This window comes from Hoplias malabaricus, chromosome 16 (assembly GCF_029633855.1).
Source record: "Hoplias malabaricus isolate fHopMal1 chromosome 16, fHopMal1.hap1, whole genome shotgun sequence".
In the NCBI taxonomy this organism is placed as follows: Eukaryota; Metazoa; Chordata; class Actinopteri; order Characiformes; family Erythrinidae; genus Hoplias; species Hoplias malabaricus.
This window is the reverse complement of record NC_089815.1, coordinates 4,624,094-4,638,841: the sequence shown is the minus strand read 5'-3', so window position 1 is coordinate 4,638,841 and position 14,748 is coordinate 4,624,094. Positions and strand designations below refer to the sequence as shown.

Sequence of the window (14,748 nt, the reverse complement as noted above, 5' to 3'; positions counted from 1 at the left end):
TGGGTGGATGTTATATTAAGAAAATAAATGCAATCACTTCACTGGCTCTGTTCAGTTTTTCTGTATGCACATTTTAAAGCCAAATCGAGTTATGAGTCCCTATGTTTTAAAGTAGGAAGAGGGGGTCGCCTCATTCAAACTAAACATATCTCATACCTCTAAAGCCCCCTCCAGTGAAAATCCAGTGTTTAACCTTGTTATCGTGGGCATGGGGAGGTGTTCAGAGGTTAGAGGGTGTGTGTCGAGGTAAATAAGCAGCCAACACCATGACTGTTCATTTCCATTTAGAAACGTCCCCATTTCAAAAACATTTTTAGAAAGACAGTGACTGGGACATCATCAATTTAAGGAACCAATCCCATCAACTAGGGGGGAGGAGGGGTGGTTGGAGATGTGCACATAATTAAGCCAACCTGTTTTAAAGCATTAGTGGATGTTTTTAATCATTGCTACATGTGTGATTCTGAATAGTTTATATGAGTTTAATTAACTGAAGACTGAAGGGTCTGATATATAATAATCTTGGTTTGGTGTGTTCTCCCTGTGTCTGTGTGGGTTTCCTCCGGGTGCTCCGGTTTCCTCTCACGGCCCAAAAACACACAGTGGTAGGTGGATGGGTGACTCAAAAGTGTCCCTAGGTGTGAGTGTGTCGCACTGCGAAGGACTGGCGCCACCTACAGGGTGTGTTCCTGCCTTGCACCCAGTGATTATGGGTAGGCTCCCAACCCACTGTGACCCTGAACTGGATGAGCGCTTACAGACAATGAATGAATTTTTAGAACAGTTCTCTGCACACTAAACAACTTAATGCATAATGAATTTAAATAAGTGTAAAATTTGGAATAGTTATTCATTCATTCATTATCTGTAACCCTTATCCAGTTCAAGGTCGCAGTGGGTCCAGAGCCTACCTGGGATTATTGGGCGCAAGGTGGGAATACACCCTGGAGGGGGCGCCAGTCCTTCACAGGGCAACACACACATTCATTCACACACTCACACCTACGGACACTTTTAAGTTGCCAATCCACCTACCAACATGTGTTTTTGGACTGTGGGAGGAAACCCACGCAGACACCGGGAGAACACACCACACTCCTCACAGACAGTCACCCGGAGGAAACCCATGCAGACACAGGGAGAACACACCACACTCCTCACAGACAGTCACCCGGAGGAAACCCACACAGACACAGGGAGAAAACACCACACTCCTCACAGACAGTCACCCGGAGGAAACCCACACAGACACAGGGAGAAAACACCACACTCCTCACAGACAGTCACCCGGAGGAAACCCACGCAGACACAGGGAGAACAAACCACACTCCTCACAGACAGTCACCCGGAGCAGGAATCGAACCCACAACCTCCAGGTCCCTGGAGCTGTGTGACTGCGACACTACCTGCTGCACCACTGTGTCGCCTAGTTATTCTATTCATTTTATTATTTAAATATAGACACCTATAGGTTATTGTATCCAGGTCATATGTTAATATTTATTATTTTGGGAACACTAGGAACTTACGTACTGATAAATATTACTGTAATTACAGATTTATGTCTTTTCTTGGAGGCAAATTTTTAGTCATTTACAGTGATTATAGTTCAGCTCGGTCTGACATTCCTTCACATCTAACTTTAGTAGAAACCCGTTTTATGCTCCAATTCATTCATGTATTTCTCTTGTTTTAAATTACTTAAACATACAACATACCCATCAGTGTCACGATGGACTGACAACAGTCCTCCTACTGTCTCTGACTTTACATCTACAAGGTGGACAAACGAGGTAGGTGTGTCCTGGACACTGTGTTTAAAATCTCCAGCAGCACTTGCTGTTTCTGATCCACTTGAACCAGCACAACACCACGTCAGTGTCAGTTTAGGGCTAAGAATAGGGTGTAAGGGGGTAGCAAAGCATGCAGAACAACATATAAACCGCAGTCTCTGACTGTAGAGCTATGGAGTGCGCCTGTGTAGTCAGTAAAGCTGAGGACCGTGTCTGTTGTTATTTTGAAACGGCCTCGCCGTGGTCCACCGGAAGTGACGTGTTCCGTTGGAAAGACGGCAGAAAAAGAGAAACACGCAGAGCCTACATACCCTGCGATGTGACGTGAGTTAAACTACGTTTAAACTCTATTTAAACACACTTTCCAGGTTTTAATAAAGTGGTCTAAACTCCAGGGGGCTGTGCTGGGTTTAATACCGCGCACCGTGTTTATACTCCCGGTCTGAAACTAGCTGTAGCGGCTAAAACAAACTGCAGCTTAACTCACTTTAAACAAATCCAAGCTTTGTTTTTGCGTCATGTACCTCTTTTATTAACTCTCCTTTAACATTAATAACACTGTCAACTCCTTTAGCTTTCGTCACGTGTTACTGTAGGGTTTAAATTCCCGTCTTGTCCTGCAGCTTCTAACGCGAATGTTCCGTTCCACCTTAAATAGCATAGCATCCTTCAAGCGCTCTTAACCGTGTAAATACCTGATATACGCGAATATAACGGTATATTCTCCTAATGCCGAGGTCCCTTTTGTAAATTGCGTGTGATTTAATGAACTAAAACAGCCATATCTCAATCTGAGTCTAAGCTGTTTGTGTTACTGTGTCTTTAACATTCAAATATCATGTAAATTCTGTCTCACAGGGTAGCCAATCAGAGCAGTGGCCATCTGCATATAAAGTCACAAAACACAAGCAGCTTGGGCTACATGCAAATGAGCTCCACTCTGAGTGGCTGCCCAGTGGTGTTCCTTCTTTAAAAAGCATGCGAAGACACTATTACATATATAAACAATATAAAATGTTTCAATAACAATTAGGAGTGGGCGATATGGCCCTAAAATAATATCATGATATTTCAGGCTTTCACGATAACAATATTCTTGGCAAAAAAAAAAAAATACACTGAAAAATACTTTTATTAATTTCCAGAACACACTATTGCAACAAGATAAATGATGTATTGTTATTAAATAGATTCAATTAATAATGTATTTAATTTCTTATTTAAATTATTATACATAACATTTTATTTTGGAAACATATCTATTAATTTCAAACATTCAGAAGGAAGAACAAATAAATGTGTAAGCATTTGCTTATTTCTTAAAGCAACCGTAAGATTCTGACGTAAAAAATATGTACATAATATTGATATTTTATTTCCAACCCACCTCCACACGACTGAAGTCACTAGTCTTTTGGAGCAAATTCTTGGAACGCAGAGCAAATTGCTACCGTACATGTTGCTGTGATTCACTTAAATGATTCACATAATGAATTTGAATGAATGAATTGCATTTACTGTCACATACAAAGTTATACAAGTACAACATTGCAGCGAAATGATTATTTCCACTCGCCCGTTTGAAAAAGTTTTGCGATATTATTGAGCATGATACTATATGGCACAGCCCTAATAACAATAATATAACTGTAAACCTTTTCAGTTTTTCAATATACATTATTCACAGCATCTGTCACTGACTAGGGCGGCACGGTGGTGCAGCAGGTAGTGTCGCACAGTCACACAGCTCCAGGGTTCGATTCCCACTCCGGGTGACTGTCTGTGAGGAGTGTGGTGTGTTCTCCCTGTGTCTGCGTGGGTTTCCTCCGGGTGATTGTCTGTGAGGAGTGTGGTGTGTTCTCTCTGTGTCTGCGTAGGTTTCCTCCGGGTGACTGTCTGTGAGGAGTGTGGTGTGTTCTCCCTGTGTCTGCGTGGGATTCCTCCGGGTGACTGTCTGTGAGGAGTGTGGTGTGTTCTCCCTGTGTCTGCATGGGTTTCCTCCGGGTGACTGTCTGTGAGGAGTGTGGTGTGTTCTTTCTGTGTCTGCGTGGGTTTCCTCCGGATTACTGTCCGTGAGAAGTGTGGTGTGTTCTCCCTGTGTCTGCGTGGGTTTCCTCCGGGTGACTGTCAGGGAGAACACACCACACTCCTCACAGTGTCTGCGTGGGTTTCCTCCGGGTGCTCCGGTTTCCTCCCATAGTCCATAAACACACGTTGGTAGGTGGATTGGTGACTCAAAATTGTCTGTAGGTGTGAGTGAGTGTGTGTTGCCCTGTGAAGGACTGGCGCCCCCTCCAGGGTGTATTCCCACCTTGCGCCCAATGATTCCAGGTAGGCTCTGGACCCACCGCGACCCTGAACTGGATAAGGGCTACAGATAATGAATGAATGAATGAATGTCATTGACTATTACTTACTACGGGGTGCTGCTGTCAGTTAATTGCACTCAGTTTTAAAGCTGGTTTAAACCAAGAGGCTAATGTATGACGATAACGTCATGTTTCTTGTTTGTTCTGTAGGTTTTTTATTGCATGTCAAAATCAGAATTATGTTGTATCGACCAAAATTAAGACCTACATCGTGAATTAAATTTTCCCCATATCGTCCAACCCTAGGTTATGTCCGTTGTTAAAGACTTATGTGGGTGTCATGTCGCCTCATGAATAAGGGCTTGTGGCTAACCGTTACAGTTCCTCTAACTGTTATTTTAGGGTCTGATCACCATCCTGGAATGGAAAGAACCCACCATTACCATGGCCTCAGAACTGCACGAAACTATATTTACAGCCAAACGAGAGCGGCACAAGAACCTCTTCCTGAACTACAGGAACCTGAACATCTTCCCCGTGGAGCTCTTAAAAGATGAGGGTTTACAGTTCTTGGAAAGGCTCTACATGAAAAGAAACTCCCTCACAACACTGGTAAGAGTGAAGAGCAGTAATTGAAAGCTTGTTTTTTCCTTATGAAATGTACTTAATACTGAGCTTCATCAAACGGCAGACCTCGGGCCACACCTAGACAGAGTGATAGTTCAGTCCAGATCTTTAACCAATTTAATAAATTAATCAGAATAAATTACATTCATGATGCATTAATTATTCGGGATAGTCATGGTAATACACAGCAGACGCACCTAGTCCAGTTAACACAATAATAAAGTCTCTCAGTTGAGGCAAGTCTAATATGTTGTTGACCCTGCGTAGTCAGTTTTAAAGAGGGATGGGACCGGCTGAATGTGGTCATTTGTATCGGGGCCTGTTCTAAACCAGTGGGTCTCACAGGGTGCCAAAGCAAGGCGTTAATCAAGAGCAGCAGTGTGAGGCACCGCGATGAGACAAAGCACAGATCTATGGTTTGGACTTGTCTGGGAGGATATTTTAACAACTGATTATTATTGATTTACATTCATACACGTGTTATGCTCTCTTTTTTCCAGCCTGATAATCTAGCTCAGAAACTTCCCAACCTGATTGAGCTGTGAGTATTGAATTGCTTTGCTCTGATTCTTCTGCTGAATTCTAAATGTGATTAGTTAGCAATTGACATACATGATTCTCATCTCAGTCTTTTGAATGCTGCACCCGCCCTGCAGCCCCCCACTTTGGGAAACGTGGCACTACATTGAGGAATTTGGCTAGGATTTGATTTCCTGGGTCATATTAGATGGTCTGCCATTACTCCAGAAAACTCAGCTTCTCTGCTACACATCCTAGTGCTCTGGGCTCCTCATACCCCTCTGTCCAACGTTTGGCATTGAGCATGAGGATTTTACAGTCATTTGTGGCCGTTCCAGTGCTCTCAACATCTCCAGTGCATTTCTGTGGAGACACTACAAACTCTAAATGTAGTTGAACACATGTCAAATGATGTATCTTCCAAATGATATCTCTGATCACTCATTTTCATATGCAGGTATTTGCACTCCAACAATATAGCCATCATTCCACAAGGTAATTACACAGAGCATGTCACATGTTTCATATTTTATATGGTGTTTGAACTGTGCAGATTTTCTATTGTTGAACTGCTGTAACTGTACACGCAGCTATCGGGAACCTGGTGAGACTACAGTCTCTGGACCTGAGTGACAACGCGCTGCAAGTGATCTGCCCTGAGATTGGCCGGCTGCGGTCACTAAGGCATCTGAGATTGGCCAACAACAAGCTGAGGTTCCTCCCTCAAGGTTTGTAATAGTTATTAATGCACATGTTGGTTAGTTTTCATGTAGCGATATACGCAATCAGTATGATCACCAGAGCCTATCTGGAATCATTTGGCGCAAGGCAGGAACACACCCTGGAGGGGGCGCCACTCCTTCACTGGGCAACACACACACACACACACACTCGCACATTCACTTACACACTCACACCTACGGACACTTTTGAGTCACCAATCCACCTACCAACGTGTGTTTTTGGACTGTGGGAGGAAACCAGAGCACCCGGAGGAAACCCACGCAGACACAGGGAGAACACACCACACTCCTCACAGACAGTCACCCGGAGGAAACCCACACAGACACAGGGAGAACACACCACACTCCTCACAGACAGTCACCTGGCGGAAACCCACGCAGACACAGGGAGAACACACCACACTCCTCACAGACAGTCACCAAGAGGAAACCCACGCAGACACAGGGAGAACACACCACACTCCTCACAGACAGTCACCCGGAGGAAACCCACGCAGACACAGGGAGAACACACCACACTCCTCACAGACAGTCGCCCGGAGAAAACCCACACAGACACAGGGAGAACACACCAAACTCCTCACAGACAGTCACCCAGAGGAAACCCACACAGACACAGGGAGAACACACCACACTCCTCACAGACAGTCACCCAGAGGAAACCCACGCAGACACAGGGAGAACACACCACACTCCTCACAGACAGTCACCCAGAGGAAACCCACGCAGACACAGGGAGAACACACCACACTCCTCACAGACAGTCACCCGGAGGAAACCCACGCAGACACAGGGAGAACACACCACACTCCTCACAGACAGTCACCCAGAGGAAACCCACGCAGACACAGGGAGAACACACCACACTCCTCACAGACAGTCACCAGGAGTGGGAATCCAACCCACAACCTCCATAATAAATACAGTAAGATATATATGTTTTATATTGCAGTTGTGATATACTTCACAAGATATAAAAACATTATTCTGAAAAAGAAAGCAGGTATCGTGATGAAGAAGAACTAGTGATACATCGTGCAGCCCTCCTGGACTCCAGTGAGGGGTTTTTTTGGAATACACCCTGCACTTTGGCAGAATAGTGTTTCTGGGCCGGAGACGAGGCCCTGGCACCAGCACTAAATCAGCCTCCTGCCTTTTTGGCAGTGCCATTCTGTTCCTTCTCCTTCTCTGTTTTCCTAATTTAGCAACAGAGAGTAAAAAAAAACTGCTGTAATAAATGGAGTCTGATGTGTCAGGCAGGTGCCCAGAGAACACAGATCGGTCTCTTTCACTTGGAGAACACAGCGAGCAGGATGTACAGCCAAAAACCTCTTCGGCTGAGTCCTCCATAACTATCATCACAAATACATTTATCCTCATCTTATTATTATTATTATTATTATTATTATTATTATTATTATAAGCAGAGCACCATATGGAACAGGCTTGTAACACACTCACAGACTTACAACCTCAAGCACAGTAAGCATTAATGTCTCCATTAGGTGGCGTCACACACTTTTAGAAACTGCTCACAAGGAAATGCCCTCTTTATCATTACAGCCATATTATTAGGATTAGCCAATATTTATGGTGATTTTAATAATAACACTTAATTAACACATATACTATGTATATGTATTAGTAATTACTGATGTCTAATTTAATTTCTTATAATTATTTACATTTTTTCGTTTATTAAGTCTGTGGTGTCCTAATAATCGCAGGCTGCATTTCTTTCTCTGTCCACAAGATGGCAATGTTTCTTCCCAATGAGCCCAAGGGTTCTGTCAGTGGAGTCTTTATGTTCGTGACTCACGGGATCAGTAGTTAAGCAAAGCTAGCATGCTATAGAAGCTGTTGCAAATATTTTAGCAGTTTCAGTTGAATTATAGCCTGTTGAGTGATTATATTAATAAATAAAAATAAAAAAACGAAAGGAAAATCTGTCATAAGCATCAGGCTGCGGTTATATTTCATCAAAGTAGTGAAACAAAATGTTCTCATTTAAAAAGATGTACTTTAACTCTGGCTTCTGGTCACGCTTCATGTGTGGTCGTATCTGTTTGTTCCATTTCACATTGTGTGTGTGTGTGTGTGTGTGTGTGTTATACCGTTTAAATCCATAGTGACCTTCCAGAAATGCTGCAGAATAATCTTAATTTTGTCTGGATGTGTTTGTGTCGTGATGGTGTATCAGAACTGGGAGACTTGAAGGAGCTGGAAACTCTGGATGTGTCCATGAACCTCCTGGGGACTCTTCCGGAGAGGCTGGCTCAGTGTGTGTCCCTGCAGTGTCTGACTGCCGACCGTAACCGGCTGCACTGTGTCCCCCGACAGCTCTGCCTTCTGCCTGACCTCAACGAGCTCTCCATGGCCGCCAACTGCCTGACCTCACTGCCCCTGGGTGAGTCCTGCCGTCTGTCTGCACCAGTGGTCACCCGTCGTCCTTTTTGGACGTCTACCTTACTGCGGCTTTCAGCCCTGATTCAGGTCTTAAACAAAAAGCCTAGCGTTTCCGTGGTGTATTAAGTCCTTAGATGAAGAATGCTGGATTGTCAGTTAGATAGATAGTCGGTTCCAATTCTGCGATCCTCAGCTCTTCACCTTGTTCCACATCCTCATCATTTTCCACCTGCCTTCCACCCCTCCACCACAAGGTCTCAGACAGCAGCCCCCCAGCTGGGCTCCTCATCGCCCCTGGCTGTTAGTTGAGCTGAAGTTAGCGAAGGGGTCACACGGAGCTGCAGGTGCTGTGGTGGGCCGCCCGCTGTGAGGGGCCCCAAGGGCATTGTGGGTGATAATGAGCCTGGAATGCTTCTTGTAATGGTGTTCACACTGCTTCCGTGTCTCTCTCTCTCTTTCTCTGCTAAGCTATTCACAGCTTCAAAGGCTTCCATTCTCCATGATAGCATCTAACGCAAGTTTAGCTCAAGGACAGAGGTCTGTCTCTTTCTCAGTCAGCTGAGCGCTTTGATTTCAAGCTCCATTATGAATGAGTTTAATGTGCACCTTCAAGACGTGATAATTAAGCAATAGAACACGGGAGAGGGGTGCGTTACCACCAACAAACACCACAGCTGTGATTCAGTCCTTTTTTTAGGTGCAAAGAAAAATTAAAATAAAAACGTGATGAATAGGAATCTCATTTCAGTCTCAGTGGTGTTTGTTCCTCTGTCCCGTTTTCAACTGAAAACATGTCCAACGACAGGTTTGGAATCCAGTCAGGTCCTTCAGCGTCTGAGCAGAGAGCTGCAGCTCAAATACAACCTTATCAAAGTGAAACAGTCATTACTAGTCATCACTTATCATCCGATACCGATACCTCAGCCTGGACACCGGGCTCTGAGTGTATAGTCATAACTAACTCTAAATGAACATAATACACGATTGAACTTGATATTCACCGACTGTAATCCTCTCACAGATCTGGGGCGCTCCATGGAGCTGCAGTTTGTGTTCGTGGACACCAACATTCACCTCAAAGGCCTGCCATCTTACCTCTATAACAAAGTCATCGGCTGCAGTGGGTGAGTAGAGACTACTCGGTGGAAGTGGAACAAGAGGAAAACATATTTTTAATCCGTACCCAACAGGTCTCAGTTATTCTGCTTGAAATTTGACAGATTTATTTGACTTCAGAAACACTTTCTTATCAGATATTGGTTTTGGAGTCAGGGTCATTTCATTTGTTGTCTGTCCTTCATTGCTGTAGTAACAGAAAGGCTTTACACTACATGCCAGGCATCGCTGTGAGGATTTGTTAGCATTTGTTAACGTACTGAGATTGCTTGCTAACGTTGGATGACCAGCTCTGGGTCACGGATTCCACTTCAGCTCATTCAAAAGCTACTGAATGGAACTCCGCTGCTTTCAAAAGTGCAAGTCCACTGCTCTTCAGCCCAGTGCTGGGAGGCTTTACACTCCACCAGTCCATTAGCATTGAGCATGCTGATCTTATGCCCAAATTCAGGGTCCTAATTATATCACTAATGTGCAAATAAGATCTATGAACTTTAGAGTTTATTAGATGTTTATTAGAAAATGTTTTCCTAAGGATGGACTGGGATTTGAGTTAATGTTAATATCCAGGAATCTTCATGTACTGCAGTGATGTTGTGATGCTGTTACACGCATTGTTCTGTTTGACTGGTTAATTTCAGTTCACTATTACGAGTGCAGAACAAGTGGTACACTCTTATCTGTGCTAATGAAACGTGTTTTCAGGAATACTCTTTGTAGACGATCGTGTGTGTGTGTGTGTGTGTGTGTGTGTAGGTGTGGTGTCTCTTCCCAGGTGTCTGAAGTGAATCAGCTGTCTCTGGCTCTCGGAGACCTGAATGTGCCTCTTCCGTCAGAAGTGAAATCCCTCGGCTCTGAGGCTGATCGTGTGTTGACCCTGGAGGAGATGGCCATGAGGACGCTGCATGAGGCCTACAGTCGGGCCAGGAAAGGTGACCCTCCATCAGCCTCTTTCTGCTTTTCATAAAACAGCATGCTCTATACTCTGTATGCTCTATAAAATATGTATGTGTACCATTTTTAAAATGATTTGAATCTGTTGATGCTTGTTTGTAGTATTTTCAGAATAATGAGTCTCATACTTAACAAAAATATAATAGTGGCCTGCTGTAGATGTTAAAGCTATTCAGTTATATTTGTGATCATTTTGAATTTGGAAAGTTTGGAACATACAATGTGTTCTAGTCGAATGCGCTGTTAAATATAGCACTTCATGTAACTCACTCTCTCTCTCACATTTAACACAATGCTCAGGCAAGGGTCTTATTCAGTGCTTTGCTTCAATGACCTGTGTGTCCTGGTTTACTTGCTCTCTGCTCAGATGGGAGTTTCTTCCCTCCGCTCCTGCTGCCCAACAGTCTTCTGGAGCTGCTGCAGTGTCCTCTGGGTCACTGCCATCGCTGCAGTCAGCCCATGTTCACCATCGTCTTCCCTAAGCTCTTCCCCCTCAGAGAGACCGCACTGGCTGGAGTACACAGAAGGTTCAGACATTTACACGAGAGCTTTGAATACATTATTATTTCAGAAATGTTTCATATTTTTAATCAAATAATCAGAATGTTTAGACTTCTGTGGTTTTCTTTTCCGTTTAGTTTGACACACTGCCCCTATCATTTATACACGGCATGTCCAAAACTCTGTAGAGACCACGTCCAATTAGTAAATCCAGCTACAGTTCTCGATAGAGAAGCATGAAATGAAATAGGACCCTCTGGAACAGATGGACACAAGGGATTCATGCCTAATGCCAAGTGCTGGCTCAGGGTGTATTAAGCCCCCACCCCCCACCATTAGGCTTTAGAGCAGTGGGATTGCTTTCTCGGTTATGACACAGATTCATTCTTAGGGATGATTTGAGGTGGTTTTCGTGACCCTATATTGATGATCCCACATCAGTACCCGACCTAAGGTTCTAGATACTAAATACAGTCAAATTCTGATAGAATATTCCTACAAGGTGCAATGAAGCAATAGCGCCCCCTTTGCTTCCCGTAGTGTATTGCAGTCTGTCAGAAGGACCATATGTAATCGTGAGTGTCATGGCTTTGTTTTTGAACTCTTTTCCATTGTTTTCTAGGTTGTAGCCATAATGAACCTGCATTCTCAACCTCACCTTTGCACAGTTTCCCTGGTTCACTCACAAACACTTTCAGACCCTATTTATCTCTCCTTTCTTCATTTTAATTCCCCGTGCTCGCTTTCCCTCCCCTTATCTCCTCTCATCTCTCTCTCCTCGTTGATAAACTGATGAGTTGGCTGTTCTGAGCCGGACTCACTCTGCTGCCTGTCACGGCTCATTTGTAACGGGACACCAGCATTTCCGTATCAACATCTCCCACGCTAACTCAATCACAGCAACTAATTGCCTGGACTCAGGTCTTCCACATGCATTAAAGAGATTTAATCGGCCCGCCAATTACCTCTGGACCAGTCGACTGCGGCTTGCTAGATTAGTAGTTAGTCAGCAGCTGTGGGTGTGTGTTTTTTTGGTTCTGTATGTGTGTGTATATGGGTATGGGTGTACACAACATTCAAACGTTTTTTGAACTAAATTGAAACAAAACTAAAAGATAAGAGAGAACACTTTATTGATCCAGAAGGAAACTGCAGTATCACAGTGCTGTTCTGTGCAGTAATCAGAATTAATAGGGTTGGGATATAGTCGTAATTTGGGGAGGGTTGCAAAAGTAGTATTCAATATGTATTTCCACAATAATGCTTTATTTTATGTCAATAACTTGTGTTTTGTCTCTGTCTCTCTCCAGAACGACTGTGAGTTTTGTGGCGTACTGCTGCTCGAGTCAGTGTTTGCAGATGTTTGATCTGCAGGGATGAGCTTCTCATTCCTGCAGATCCCTCCTTCACATCCCCCCTCCATGGTGCTCTCCTACTAGAGGATTAGACTCCAGATAGACTTGAGCTCCACTGAGCTGATCCTAAAAAACCTGAAAGCTGAAGGCCCACTACACACTAACAACAATAAACGCAGCACGTGTCAGAAGACGTCCTGGTCCGACAGAGACGTTCGACCGCCTGTTCAGAGTGTACTGTGATTTATCAGATATATTTTCCAAAATTAACGCTCACAGAGAATAGCTGAGGCTGCTTTTATGTTTTATCATCGTCCCAAGAGAGATGCGCTCAAATATTTTTCATCTTCATGTTCACCAAATGTCTAGAAAGATCAGATTTATTTTGTACAGAATATTGAAGAGGTGTTTTTACATGATGGAAGTTCAAGGATTTTAGAGAAATGTTTTTCTGAGCATATATTACTAAAGTATTTATTGTTATGAAGATTTACATGTGTGATATTTTTGGATGGTATTTTTCCTGAGAGATATTAAACCCTACAAAAATATATATAGTTTGATATTTATGATGGAGCTAATTAAAAATCATGTTATATATAAATAGTGACCTTGTGTCTTTGCACTTAGGTTAAATAGTGACTTGAAGGAATATGCAGTGCCCTTTAAACTTATCACTTTCTCACACATCTGTACTTCACCAGTGATGACCGTAAATTATATTTCAGGTGTTTTGCTGTAGTCCATAGAGAGTGTAATTTCCAGTCAACAGTTGTGGACTAATGAACTACAAAACCAGTTTAATTCTCTTTGTGATGTCACAAAGCAAGTACGTTTACGGCTTACAGCAGTTTAGCTCCGCCCCTTCGCATTTATAGTTGAAAGAAATGTTTATGCCGAGACTGCTTTTTGTAGGAGGAACAATACAGACAGCCAATCATAACAGAGCGCATTTACATATGTCAGGTTTAAATGCACAATAAATAAAGCATCCACTTATGAAATGAGTTTGGAAAATGGTCATAAGTAATTACCATTACCACTTACGCCCTCTTTAGACAACATTAGAGTTACAATTTTAAACATATGGAATAGGTTATGAATAAACATGAATTTGGACTATATAATGCGAATTTGAATCAGCAGCCTTTTCAAACATACATTAATAATACTTAATAATTACTTAAACAATTAGCCTAAACTGAATTGTAGATTAAATTACAAATACAACCTAACAGTACATTTCTCGTAGGCACTTAGCAAAATATGAGCTTTAACGTTGTGTTGATTGAAGTAATCAGTGACTGCCCTTTGGTTTCCATGAGTTCTGAGACGGCAAAAACATACTAAAATAATTGTACACTACAAATGTGGCACGTAGAGATTAGCTCAAAAATACCGGAGTATTAATTTAAAAACTACAGATCCATATCTGCATCCAATGCTGCCATTCAGGCTTCTGTGATGTTTAACTCTGTGACTCAGCACTTCATTGTGGCGCTTGTCATTAATCTTTCTGTCTCATTTTCACTGAGTGGGACCCTTGTTAGATGATGTTTGTCATTGTTTCAGGCCACAAGGCCATGTTTCCAATAACGTCTAATTCTCTGTAGGCATGGGAACATTAAATAAATTAACTGCGCTAATGTTGAGTATTCATTTGTTCATTCATTCGTCTTCTGTAACTTCTAAATCAAAATCAGGGTTGTGTCTGGAGCATGCCTGGAATCACGAATCACGAACACACACTGGACAGGGCACCGATCCACACACACCCAGTCGTTCACACAATCACACTTGTGGACAGTTTCACACACTCGCCAATTTACTCACACACACATACCACTGGATTCTTTCACACAGCCAGTATACACCAACATGTGTTTTTGCACGGTGGAAGGAAACCCACACACACATCACACTCCTCACACGCAGTGACGCAAGGTTGGGATGAAACCCACAGCCTTAGGACCCTGGAGCTGTGTGGGGCCACCTCCTACAGAGCTGCCCTAATATTTGACTATCAGTTTGTTTTAAATGGTTTCATTTTTATTTTCTAACACTTTAAATGAAGGAGTGAAGAAAGACACAGGTAGAAGAGGCAGGAGGGAAAATATAAATGGTTTTAACAGAAACTGAATTTTTTCCGATGTTCTTTGGATGGAGGCACTGTCAATCTGGATAAAAATGTCCTAAAACAAAGAGGATCAGTCAGAATAACTTTGCACTGGTTTGCAATGAACCTTCCCTCTATACTACATTTTAAATCTGTCCTGTTCACGTTTCAGATGCTGAAAATCAGATTTGAGCAACCTGTGTGAACAAGGCTTTCAAATATATCTGTTACCATCATGATCCTGGGCCCGAGAGTTCATATATATACACCACAAACAACATGAATTTCTTGATAGTCTGGAAGTAGTCA

At 42.9% G+C, this 14,748-nt stretch overlaps 1 protein-coding gene across 1 annotated transcript; it reads left to right on the top strand.

Moving 5' to 3' along the window:
- Positions 1-1,958: 1,958 nt before the first annotated feature.
- lrrc28 (leucine rich repeat containing 28) lies at positions 1,959-13,960 on the top strand. The gene is made up of 10 exons (XM_066648267.1): positions 1,959-2,117; positions 4,505-4,714; positions 5,230-5,270; positions 5,706-5,743; positions 5,839-5,976; positions 8,192-8,398; positions 9,419-9,521; positions 10,270-10,445; positions 10,835-10,994; positions 12,279-13,960. Exons 2-10 carry the CDS (start codon positions 4,547-4,549, stop codon positions 12,346-12,348), a joined length of 1,101 nt encoding a protein of 366 aa, XP_066504364.1. The 5' UTR covers positions 1,959-2,117; positions 4,505-4,546; the 3' UTR covers positions 12,349-13,960.
- The last annotated feature ends 788 nt before the right edge of the window (positions 13,961-14,748 follow it).

Coding starts and splice junctions, on each gene's coding strand:
- lrrc28 (XM_066648267.1), top strand. CDS start 4,547: ATGGCCTCAGAACTGCACGAAACTATATTTACAGCCAAACGAGAGCGG. Junction 4,715..5,229: donor GAAACTCCCTCACAACACTG/GTAAGAGTGAAG, acceptor TCTTTTTTCCAG/CCTGATAATCTAGCTCAGAA. Junction 10,995..12,278: donor CTGGCTGGAGTACACAGAAG/GTTCAGACATTT, acceptor GTCTCTCTCCAG/AACGACTGTGAGTTTTGTGG.